Below are 12,678 nucleotides of genomic sequence, written 5' to 3'. Positions count from 1 at the left end.
TAAGCAGCAAGTCAGTGCCCTTGGTAAGGATTTAAGGAAAGAAAGAGATCAGGTCTAAGCCAGGAATGAGATATTGTGAGTAAATGAGTCTTTCAGATTCAAGTCTTCACCTGCATGAGGTAAGAGTGGTACACATAATATAGTCACATAATTAATCCAAGAAAATTGCATATTATTCTAGCTCCTATATGGCCGAGGTGGGCTTAGTGAGATTGATGAGTGGGCTTAGACTGATTGCATTCCTGGGGGGCACTGAGTGAGTTTACCGTTTGCTTTTCCGGAAGAGTGATTTATTCACTTAGGCAGTGGGTAAGCTGAAAGCAAGTACAGTCTTTGCAGAGAATCTTCTGAGATGGCTGAGTTCCCTGCTCTGATCTTCCTAGATCCATTAGATCTTAGAAGTGTCTGCCTCTGGGGTCTCTGCCCTCTGCTTTTGCCGAGGAATCCAGGTATCCTCATGTCACTCATTTGAAGCAGCCTACTGGAGTGAAGGAATGCTGTAGTTGGATTTGGGGTGAAGCATGTATGGCCTTCTATTCCTGAATGGTGTTGAAAAAAGAACTGCATCTTCAAATTTGAAGACAGACACTTGAAACTCAAAACTTAAAAGAAATGAGAGCCTTATGTTGAGCCTATTGGGAAGATTCTACTAGATTGTAGTTCACTACTGTTCTGCTCTAAGAGTATGAGTACGTGGCCTGAAATATCAATCTGAAGGTCAGCTGGGCTTTCTGCAGCTATTCATAGGGCTGTGGTTCCAGGGCTCAAAAGCTAAGGCCGCTATGCCTTTTTGCCCTGAATTGTGGACAAAAATGACAAGGCTCTTCTAACACCTTTTCTCCAAATCATGGAGTATACAGCCAAGTGCCCTTCTACCAAAATAACTGTTGATGAATGAGGCAGAGCAGTGCCTCTTTGTGATGTCTTTTACTTTTTAAAAAAATCAAGTCACAAACCAAAAAGTATAAATACAAGTGTATAAGGAAGGTGTGCTATATAGAGACTAATGCCAGGCAAGACCTTGAATTGCAGGCTTCTTCCCACAGCATATATTTCCAACTTTTTTTGACATGTATATATTTTTGGTCTTTGCAGTCTCTGTCTCCTCACGTCCTCCAATCCTACACCAAGGATTTCTATACATGTTAAGCTGCTTATATTTTGATGCATTTTGCAATGTGATGAAAATTTTCATTAGGTCATCATCGTGCAAGAATGTAACATAAATATAAATTGATATGGAAAACTAGGGCTGTAAACCAAACATTAATAGTTTTCCAATGGGCAAGGGGAAGTTAACCCTGGATCTATGCTCTATGAAGCCCATGTAGAAATCCTTTCTGAGAGCCAGATTAAAATCTTAACTCCAAATAAACCTGGCATGAAAAGAGAAAAACGTGTCACCAATAGTTATGAAATCTATGTGCTGAGATCTTCTATGATAGGGTTAAAGTAATCCATGAAAGAATTGTTTTAAGAAATATTACCCTAGGAGTTCCTGTTGTGGCTCGGTGGAAATTAACCCGACTAGTATCCATAAGGATGCATGTTTGATCCCTGGCCTTGCCATGAGCTGTGGTGTAGGGTCACAAATGCGGCTTGGATCTGGTGTTGCTGTGGCTGTGTTGTAGGCCAGCAGCTATAGCTCCAATTTGACCCCCATCCTGGGAACTTCCATATGCTGCAGGTGTAGCCCTAAAGACCCTAATGAAACTACAGATAAAGATAAGGAATGGCTAATTGGGTAACTTAAATGATGTTAAGCCTATGAGTGATGTGCTCATAGGGCCAATTGAAGCTTTTGGATCAGATGGATGGAAGCAATCTCAGTATATTCCTTCTTATGGGAAATTAAGTCATGTAAATAGGTGAGGAGACTGGCAGTTGGGACTAGTGGTCAAAAAAGGTGATATGACCAACTGCAGAGGCATGGTTTCCACCCCCAGCCTGGCTTAGTGGATAAAGGATCTGGCATTGCCACTACTGTGGCTTGGATCCACTCCCTGGCCCCAGGAACGTCCATGTGCCAAAGGTGTGACCATAAAATTAAAAAAGAAATAAGTGATATGATTGGGTTTTCAAAAAGAATGATACTAATCTAAAATTGAGCACAATATATCAATTGACAGGTAGGGTGGGAATGTGGTTGACTGCACTATTTTTCAGAAACATGGCCAAGAACTTCTCAGATGTACTGTTGGATTCCCTGCTCTGCCTCCACTCCCTCTTCTACTGAACCACTTTCAAACATAGCTCATTCTTGGCAGGAGTTGTTCATAAAAATCCTGACTTTCAGCACCTTAAACATTTAAAAATATATATGTTTTCATCATAACGTGCTACCCTTTAGGTTTTTAGTTTTGTCGGCAGTGGGAACAACAACAAAAATAATAGTAATAAAGTGGAGGGAGAATATTCAGGGGTAGATCTAGAGCTATTTAAAAATCCAATTCTTCACACTTGCTCCAAAAGGCAATAAAAGACTATCTAAAAGTATCATTTCCCAAAAGGGTCTGTGGATACCTAAGAAAACAGAACACTGAGGATAACAGTGATTCCTGGGGAATGCTGATGAAATTGACATTTTTATTTTCTCCAAACAGATCAGAATGAAGGATTTCATTGCAGGGAAGAATGCCGGATTCTTGGCCACTCTGACAGGTGCTGGATGCCCCGGAACCCCATGCCCACCCGCTCCAAGTCCCCTGAGCACGTGAGGAACATCATCGCGCTGTCCATTGAAGCTACTGCTGCTGATGTTGAAGCTTATGACGACTGCGGCCCCACCAAGCGGACTTTCGCAACCTTTGGAAAGGATGTCAGCGACCACCCAGCTGAGGAGAGGCCCTCTGTGAAAGGCAGGAGGACTGTTGATGTGACCATCTGCAGCCCCAAGGTCAACAGCGCTATCCGGGAGGCGGGCAATGGCTGTGAGGCTATTAGCCCTGTCACTTCCCCTCTGCACCTTAAGAGCCCTCTGCCTACCAAGCCTTCTGTGTCTTACACCGTTGCCCTGGCGCCCCCGGCCCGCGATCTGGAGCAGTATGTCAACAATGGACCTTCTCGCCCCTCTGAAGCTGAGCCCCGTGGAGCTGATGGCGAGAAAGTCATGCATGAGGTTAACCCCATTCTGAAGGAGGGCCGCGACAAAGATTCTCCTGGCGTGAAGCGTCTGAAGGATATCGTTCTCTAAACCAATCCTGGGGAAGAAGAGAGAGAAACCATGCTCGCTAGCAAAGAAGCAGGAGCTGATCATTTTAATTGCTCACCAGTGGTTGGTTCTTGAGTGGCTGTATTTCAGAGCTTTCCCTAAATGTATTGTTTATAAATGACTATCGTTCTGTGACAATCCCTCTCGTTTCAACAGGCAGCAGGGGTGTTCCATTGGAGCAAATTAGCTTTGGCTTGACTTGTTCATGGGGCCTTGATGTTGGGGAAACAGAGACAAATTCAGTTGTGAAAAGTATTATGTATTAAGTGTTTGAATTTATATATTTTTCTATGTCGAAATTATAATAAAAATTACCATTGTTTGTGGAGGATTACATTTTAAAAAAGCAAAAAAAAAAAAAAAAGTCCAAAAAAAAAAAAGCTCTGGACACCTTTAATAAGCTCGCCACTGTTTTGTAGTGTAGACAAGTTAATGGTCATTATTGTGTACTATTCATTGATCCAGTGATGTGAAATCGAGCCCCAAAAAGGTTGTTTCTGAAGCTCGAGTACTTTCCAATGCCACTACTTTGCTGTGGACACCCCTGCTTTAAGAACCCTTTTGCTAGCTGTGCTATTGTTGTATTTGATATTGCAAATTGCTCTGTGTGTGGTGATGGCAAAAGGCTTTTAGAGGTTGGTGTGTTTTTTTTCTTAAAAAAAAAAAACTACAGACAAAAACAAAGTGCAAACAACTGAGACAGCAAGTGAATGGGTAACACCACACATATAGATTGAGTACTTGAAGAATACTCATGGAGGATACCCATGTAGTGGTTGCTCACTGCCTTGCAGAGTATTTTTTCTGCCTCTCAGTCTTCTGCCTGGATCTGTGATAGATCATTGCGGAAAGTCATTTTTGGATATTCTGCTATCTAATTTGCAGTTGTCAGAAATACTGTGCTGAAAGTTTTATGAGATCAATTTTTCTAATTTTCAGGCCCTGAACAGGAAAGTAGTTCCTGAAGTTATCAGTTTCCAGGCTTAGAAATTCCCTATCTCCAATCATCTAGAACTCAAAAAGACTGAATCTATTTTGAGTTCTAAATTAGCATCTTTTCAAACACACACTTCCTGATTCAGTGTTTCCCAATCACGATTAGAATTAAACTGCAAAGCATGTCATGGGCTGGAATTGAGAACTCCATGTTGCTCTGTATCGTAGGATTCTAAATAGGGATAGAGTAAGCAGTACAAAGTGTACATTTAGGAAAAGACAGGTAACAGGTAACAGCATCACTAATCCAATTACTGTGCCTTCTAAATGGAGACACTTGGACACTTGAACTCATCTTTTTATGACTAATACTTTTTTAAATTAAAAATGTGAACAGGAAACTATTAAAAATCCTTTATATTTAGCTAACTTTGCTGTAGGCTAGGAATACACCTTTTAAAAAAATTAACAGGTTCGTTATACACATTCTTTTTTTCTTGGGTTAACATTCCTCCAACTCCCCCATTTATTGTCTGTTAATATTCACTAGCCAACAGAGTATTCTTGCAGCCTAAGAGTTCATTATTTAAAAATAAATGAATATGTCACCTTTGCTCTGCCTTGGTCTTAAAAGATTTGTTTCTAGAGAAAAATGTTTTGTGGTTATGTTCTCATTTGTTTCATTTTTTTTTTTTTTTTTGAAATTTAAGAGTACCCAGAAAATAAGGCTTAGAGGTTAGAGCACTAGAATGCAAAAAAGGATTTATTTTCTTAAGTTTGGGTAGATAAGTCAGCTCTTTTAAATGTTTTAGTCATTTTTGCCTGAGTTCCTGGCTTCAAAGTTACTAGGAACATTTTCTCTTGTGGGAGGGAGGGTTTTGAGGGAGATGGGTGGGTAAAGAAGTGGGGATGGGGTTAGGTAGGAGAATATTTCTGAAAAAGAACTTATAATGAAGCAACAAATTCATCCATATTTCTTATTCAGTGCTGAATACTACCTCATGCAAAACATTGGTGTGGCTGCAAATATCCCTCTGAAACCGACACAATTAGAAATCAATTACCATTGCATCTTCATTTTGGCTCATTTAATTCTCCCTTTTTTCCCTCTTTGATTCATTTCATTTTAGTAGTCAATTTTGCATTGGGTATTTATTTCTGTTTGCAAGTTAATAGACTATTTGATTAACACAATAAAAATTAATTTTTTTAAATTTAAGTTATGATGGCTGCCTGTAGAATTTAGACTGTTTCTCGCCTGATCCATCCTGATAGTATGTTGTTAGCTTCCACCTCAAGGTCGCTTTCAAGTCAGATTTTACAGTTTTTGTACAGGTGTATTTCTTACTATGCTCAGTGGGAATTAAGGAGCTGAAAAGATTGTGGCAAGTGGGAACATTCAATGTTATGTGGCTGTTGAGTCAGAGAGGCCACTGGCTGCCATTTACCAGCCAAGTTTAAAATTGTTAGTGTAGAAGAGACATTGATTCTGCTATTCTCTTGTGTGTTTTTTTCCTTGAAATTTTTTTTTTCAGAATTCAGTTTCAAGTGATAGACCAATCCTTTTTCCTTCTCAAAATACTTTGTTCACAGTGGGCAGTCAGACATTTTTTGGCTTCCAAGCCCTTTATTGAGCATGTTCAGAGAATTCCCCTCATTAAGAAAATATCTTTCTTTCCGCTCTCTCTTCGGTCGTCTGATGTATACATCCTCCCAGAAGCACAAGTGCATCCTAGGAGGGCTTTGTAAGCTGGTTTTATAGGTAGGCTATTCCTGCAAATAGTTTTGTGCAAGGATCCTAAATTTCCCTTTGGCTCATGTTTTATTCCCTTTTTTTCAACATGTCTAATGAAAAGCCACAAAGGCCAGAGGGCCAAATATTCTTCATTTTTCCCTCTTTAAACATGCTGTCCATTTAGATATGAGGGAGCAATTTCAGTTCCTAAATCTTAGGGAGTTCTATTCCATTTATTCTGATGTCCCTTTTGGGGAGGAGTTGATGTTGAGGCATGACTTGCTTTCCTAACAACTGCTTCAGGCATGTCCTTGAGCAGGTGAACGTCTTCATGCAATGTAAAGGGTTTAATTTGCATTGATTGATTGCTTTTCCCCCAATGTGGGAATTTACTATATATAAGGAATAGGAAGAAGGGAGCCATGCTCTGTAGACTCTCTTTTTTCTTTTCTCTATACTGACTAGTCTATGAGCCTGTTCAGAATGAAACTTACCATGCCTTCTCTCAAAGCCAGTAGAGTCAATTATGGTCCACATTATTGCCCAAATAGGTAATGGACCAAGGGACCCCTCAGTTCCTGAAGGGCAGTGGTTCTCAAAGTGTAACCCCTGGGGGACCAGTATCACTAACACCACTTGGGAACTTGTTAGAAATGGTAATTAGCTGTCCTTACTCAGACCAACTGGAGCAGAAACTCTGGGGGATCTAGCAATCCATATGGATCAGATGCCCAGTAAAAGTTGAGGGCTTGTTAAAGCACAGATTGATGGGCCCCACACTTTGAGTTTCGGGTTCAATAGGTCTAGGGTGGGGCCTGAGTCTTCGCCTACTTCAACATTCCCAGTTGATACTGATGCAGCTGGTTCAGAGGCTGCACCTTGAGTATCGCTACTCCAGTGTAAACCTGCCTAAGGTGCCCGTTTCAACTCATTCATCACCACGGTGTCCCACTGATGACTAACCAAAAATGTTAACAGAATACAACTTAGATCTCTGAAAATTGGAAACCACCCAGAATACCATCCCAATAGTGTTACCTCAGCATACAACTGAATGTTTGACAGGAATTCAGTTGAACTTTTCATATAGTTCTGTTCTATAAATAAGCAAAACAGAAGTGGTCCATTTGAAGCAGTAATAACCAAGGGCAGTTTTGGGAGAGGCAGGGGTGTAGTGATGGCTTGATTGGGCATCCAGGGTGGGAAAAAGATTATTCTTGTACATAATAGAAATTCTGGCTGGAATTCCAATTCACTTATGGGGATCATTTTGCTGTGGAATGTTTCCCCAAAGCATCCTGACAAGTCTGGTCTACTTGGCTCTTTACCTAGGGTAATAAGACCCTAACTGACTTTGAAAAACTAGCATAAATGAGCTTAAGAAGTCCATTGTATACAGTCCTAGTGTTTGCCTTCTTGGTAAAATTACATTTAAGGATGTCATTTCATGAGTCAAATTGTATCTGCTGACACTGAAGTGTATTGAGATGTTGTTCTTTAGTTTAAGTATGTAACAAAGTAATATTCAAAGGGGATGTGTGGGGGTGGGGCTGGGACCGGGTGGCTTTATATTGATAATGAAATATTCCAGAGCAAAACACATTGTCCTAATGAAGTTGTTGCAGCTCTCTTTGTTTTCTTGTGAAGCTGGAATTGGCCTGTGGGTCACATGTTGTGCAAAAGTGAATTAATTTCCAATAGAACTCATATTGCTTTTGTCAAATGAATAAAAATCAACCACCTTGTCTGAAATATATATTGTAAGGCGCTCTTGGTAAAGAACAACCCACGAAAACCTGATCTTGATTGGAAAGCACTGTAGGTCATTAGGGAAAACTGATAATGCTGATTGTTGCTCCAGCTGTGTTGGCAATTAAAGATGACCTTGTTACTAACTGCAAGTTGCTGTCAACCTTAGCAAACAAACCAGCTAACACCCTTACAGCACTGGTTAAGTAGATTTTTACTGGCGTTCAGCTGAGGAAGGCTAGGATACAGACTTTAATGACCAAGAGCCAGACTAGCTTGAGCTAGAAATTCAGCAACAAATACCTCCTTGTGCTATTTGAATGCTAAGGTATTAGTTGCAAAAGGCTTACGCCTTCGCTCCTCTAGTGAGGGGAATGAGCCTGATGACACTATTACTGTTTACCTGTCAAACCAGGGTGGAAATTTAGAGGGATGCAAGTATAGTACGTCTCATTAAGCAGTCTCTGTTGCTGACTATATGAAGATGAAATTGTTGTATATGCTGATCTGTATGTTATGTACATTTTCACAGTGATTGAGTCATTGTAAAAAGAAAAAAAAAAGACAAAAAAGAATAACCACTCTGTCTATTTTATCAAGATGATAAAGCAGCTTTATTAAATTATTACAGTTATGTTTTAAATGGTGTTACCTGCCACATTGTTTCCTTTTATCTGGTGGTTGTTTTCCCCTTAAATGTGTTTTCTCTGCTTCAAAAATTTAATGCATTTTAGTATTAAAGGCTATTATGGAAAAGTTATTGTTTAGTGATATGTGTCTGGGAGGGTGTTGTTTGGCTGGGCCGGGAGGGGTGGGGTGGGGTGACTGTTAGGTCTAGGAAGGAACCAGCCCTTAGTGGGGTCACTGATGTTTGGACCCAAAGGATTTCTTCTTGCTGTTTTCATTTCACACAATCTCCAACTCTCCAATTAAGAGGGGCCTCTTCCTTCAATCAGGCTTCAGTCCTTTCCTGAGTACCTCTCCTCCTTCCCATCCTAGTCAATACCTTTGCCTGAGGAGAAAGATCCATTCATATTCAGAGTGGTAAAGACTTTCCTGGGTGGTACTTTACACAAGAGCACTAAAACCATTCTTTAAAATAAACCATTTCAGGCCAACTTCACAGTGGGACTTCTCTGAAGAATTAATTTTAAAAAGGTGAGAAAATAGAGACTGACAGCAGGGGAAAAGAGAATTTAAAACAAAGATGACCTGCATGCCCCTTTGATGCCTTCAGATTTGAAAGCGAAGCAACAGGAGAGGCTCTGACTTTGCACATAACAAGGCTGCAGTCAAAGCCCTGACAAGCTTTCTTTATCCAAACTATTATTCTCTGGGACTTAGCACTTGTGCTATAAGTATTCATTCTGGCTGCAAATGGCAGGAAAAAAAAAATCAGAGTAGAGGAAAAATAGAAGCATGGCAGATCATTTCCACGTAGCGCCTTTAGTGGTTAAAGGCTAAATTGCTTCAGCATGACCTACTCTCTTTGGACAATTAAAAAAAAAGTGATCTCAAAGAAATCCACCGCTTCCTTGGATCTCCATCATCCTGTTATCTCTACTTACCTGTATTAAATTGAGATTGCATCTTATTCCCCAGAATTAGCCCTGAAGTCACAGCAACAGCCATCTCTCTGGTGCTGCAGTTTAGCAGGTGTTACATCAGAGAGCAGACACAGACATGCTGGGACACACAAGTACATACTGATGTATGTGCAGATGTTTACAGACTCACAGATGTTCATAAAGGTATATTGGATGGGGCTGGTCTATCACTTGCTTGGAGGCCATTAAGTCATAGGAGGCATTATGAGTGCTTCTGGGTTAGTCCACACTAAGTGAGCAAAGAAAAGGTTTTTGATCCTCTTCCATTCACCTTTTATTTTTTGGCCCACAAAGAAATGGTAATTCCTCCTTTAAAAGATTGTGTGTGTGTGTGTGTGTGTGTGTGTGTGTGTGTGTGTATAGACTGGCCCCTATGCTATACAGAAGAAATTGACACAACACTGTAAATAAACTATACTCTAATAAAAATAAAATTTTAAAAATAAATGAAATAACATCCTTCAAAGAATGAGCAAGAGAAAATAAATTCTCATGTGATGAAGGGCATTCATGAATGCAGCACAGGTATATCCAAGGTCATGGACCACTACTGTGCCCCTCTACCTAATGTGGGGGAGTGACAAGATTAGAGTCATAATCTTAAAGCTATTTGAGTTTATAAGACAAAACAACAAATCATTAAAATAATCCCCTTTCAATTTTGGTGAACAAAGCTCTTGTGACTTACCTCAAATATGTCACTGATTTGCTGCATATGGGAGTCAAGAAACCATGGTGAGAATTGGTGCTTAAGAGGGCAGTTTCTGATAGGAGGTGACAGCTGCTCCAGGGACAAAGATAGGGATGATCATTTTTCTTTTTTAATTTTCAGCATAGAGATATGCCTGAGAGAGTCATATTCCATCTTGTTAAGGAAATGGGACCCTTACTCCTCCAAGCAAAATTCTCCAAGACGGAGTCAGAGAGATGTTATCTTAGAGTTTTAGGTCTTAACATTTCTAGATGCTACCAAATGACCTAGTTGCGTGTGTCTGACACTTCATCCATGTACTATTTTTGATGAGAAGAAGGAGGATAGGTGGGAAGTGACATTAGATTCTGTCAGTTATGTGCAATTCCTGGCTCTCTGGCGAAACCCCACCCCATTCTCTCAAGGATCAATGCACTGCAGAGAGTCCACTAAGCCCTGTTGGGAACCCCTGCTATTTGTGCCCATAAGTGAGAAGGGAGCTGGGAAAATGGTCCCAACACTTTCCCTACTCTCCTTTTCCTTGTGTTTCAGTGTCTTGACTTTCCTTAGGTGCCCCAAGCCTTAATTTCCCTTACCTGTCTAGGTTTTCCAGTATGCAATCCTCTCCCCACCCAGAGCTGTCTTCTCTCTCGTAAGCACCTCCCTTATTTCCCTTTCCATTTTGAATTATCTCTAAAATTTAGCCTAATCCTATCTATTCTAGGATTTTTCTCTGCTAGGGTTTAAGGGAGTTATACTTTTATCGAACATGTACTGTGTGTGCCAGACACTTTGTAAACATCATTTCATTTTATCCTCACAGTAACTTTATGTAATAGATGATGATATCTCCACTTTATACACAAATAAACTGAGGCTTGGAGAGCTTAGGAGACTTGCCCAAGGTCACACGACTACTAAGTAGCAGAGCTATAATTCAAAATCATGTCTGTCTACTTAGAAATCATTACTCTTCTCAACTACTCTTAAGGGATAAGCAATCCACCTGCTAAGTTCTTCCTTACTAGAGTATTAACAATGGATGCCAATGTCTTAAGGCATTTATCCATCTGAAGAACATATTGGCATTTTAACTGAGATCTTTGCAAACTCAGTGTCATGGTCCAAAGAAGTGATTGCAGCAGTGGGATTTTCAGGCCTGAGGGCTTTTGATCAGCCTCATAAGCAACTCCCTACCCCTTCTACGCCCAGTGCCTGTCTTTCAAGTTGCATTAGTCATGCACGACGAAACTATGGCTCCTTTTAGAATCTGTGCACTCTGGCTAGTCAACAGCCCTTGAAATGAAGGTCTTGTAACCTTATATTCATCTGTCCCTCTGGGTTTCAAACAATCTGTCAAGGATGTATTCATGTGTGTTACAGGTCAGCACAGCTGGAGTTGATCCCAATAAGATATTCACAACAGGCCTTGGTGACTTTTTTTGCATCTGGAAAGTTGGTTGAGGGTGAGGGAGGTTGAAGGTTAAAAACAGGTGGTAGTGGTGGTGGGAGGGGAGGCATACTTGAAAAAGAAATTGAAACCCACATTGTTGCAAGGAAAAATATCAAGGAGTCAAAAAAAAAAAAAATAGCTAGGAAAAGTGGCTGAATCAGTTGTGAGCCCTTGGCCACCAGAGGCCAAGGAATTTGTTCCCACGCCTGCCTCATAGTTCAGGTGGGGTCTAAGAGGTGTTGATAGGCCCTCAGAGGCCCTTTGCCTGGTCCTTCTTAGTCAGCAAGGGCCTTGCCATGGAGCTAAACTAGCAATTGAGGTCAGACAAAGAAAAATGGGAAGGAAGGAGAGGAATGATCCCAATTACAGGCATAAAATCTTTAGTAATGAATCTAGCACGTTCCCCCAGAGGAGGCCTTGATATAAAGAATTTAATGGCCAACCCATTTGAAAATTCCTGTTATTGAACTTATCTTGTCCAGTTTGCCTCATTGGTCTGGAACTTTCTCAGTCTTGGATGTAGTTCTTCAGGGTTTTGAATGTCAGAATTGAATTAGAGGCAATGCTAAGCACTGAGATGTTTTGCCAGCACTATCCAAGCATTCATTTTTTTTCCTTTTAGCAGAAAAATATGGAATGTAAGATACCAAGACAGAGGCATTTTATGTCCCCAAATTAACACAGAGAAGCTTTTCCCAAAATGATGAGCTTTCCTCTGCCACAACTGTGGCCCAGGCCACAACATCCCTCATCTGAACGACTGAAATAGTATCCTAATTTGCCTCCTCTCATCTGTGCTCCCTCTTTCTATTACATTCTTCACCTTGCAGCCAGAAGGATCTTGCTAAAACAAAAGCTGGTTAAATCACAACTCTGCTTAAAACCTGTCAATGGTTTCTCTTAAGATGAAGTCCAAACTCCTTGACATGGACTACAAGAGTGCTTTTCAATTTGGGGTGATTACTTCCCATAGTAAGAAATGCATTTTGCATCAATTTAATACGCACGCATGCGCACACACACACACACACACACACAAGTGTAACTGAAACAAAACTTTCACAAACAACACTTATCTTTGTTACCTGCAATGCACTCTGAGATTTTCCTATTCAACTTTGTATGCCAACAATCAGTAAACTTTGACGGTAAAAGACCAGATGGTAAATATTTTAGGCTTTGTAGGCTGGATGATCTCTTTTGCAACTACTAAACTTTACCATTGTAGTGGTGTACACAAACACTTTTTTTATATTTCCAAGGATACTGTGCATTCCCCAAAGATCCCTCAGCTTT

General features: G+C 40.4%; 1 protein-coding gene across 2 annotated transcripts in view; it reads left to right on the top strand.

Annotated features, from left to right (window-relative positions):
- Positions 1-8,387, top strand: part of PCDH19 (protocadherin 19) — a 120,562-nt gene extending 112,175 nt beyond the window's left edge. For both annotated transcript variants that reach the window (XM_021079756.2, XM_021079758.2), the window contains exon 5: positions 2,604-8,387. In XM_021079756.2, the coding sequence (XP_020935415.1) occupies positions 2,604-3,193 (590 nt within the window). In that variant the 3' untranslated portion in view covers positions 3,194-8,387. The remainder of the gene's footprint in view (positions 1-2,603) is intronic.
- Positions 8,388-12,678: the final 4,291 nt, after the last annotated feature.

This window comes from Sus scrofa, chromosome X, assembly GCF_054392235.1.
Source record: "Sus scrofa isolate SSC_HxYL_T2T_F1_AM1 chromosome X, Sscrofa_HxYL_maternal_Yorkshire_Landrace_v2.0, whole genome shotgun sequence".
In the NCBI taxonomy this organism is placed as follows: domain Eukaryota; kingdom Metazoa; phylum Chordata; class Mammalia; order Artiodactyla; family Suidae; genus Sus; species Sus scrofa.
The sequence above is the reverse complement of the archived record's forward strand: the minus strand, read 5'-3'. Positions and strand labels throughout refer to the sequence as shown.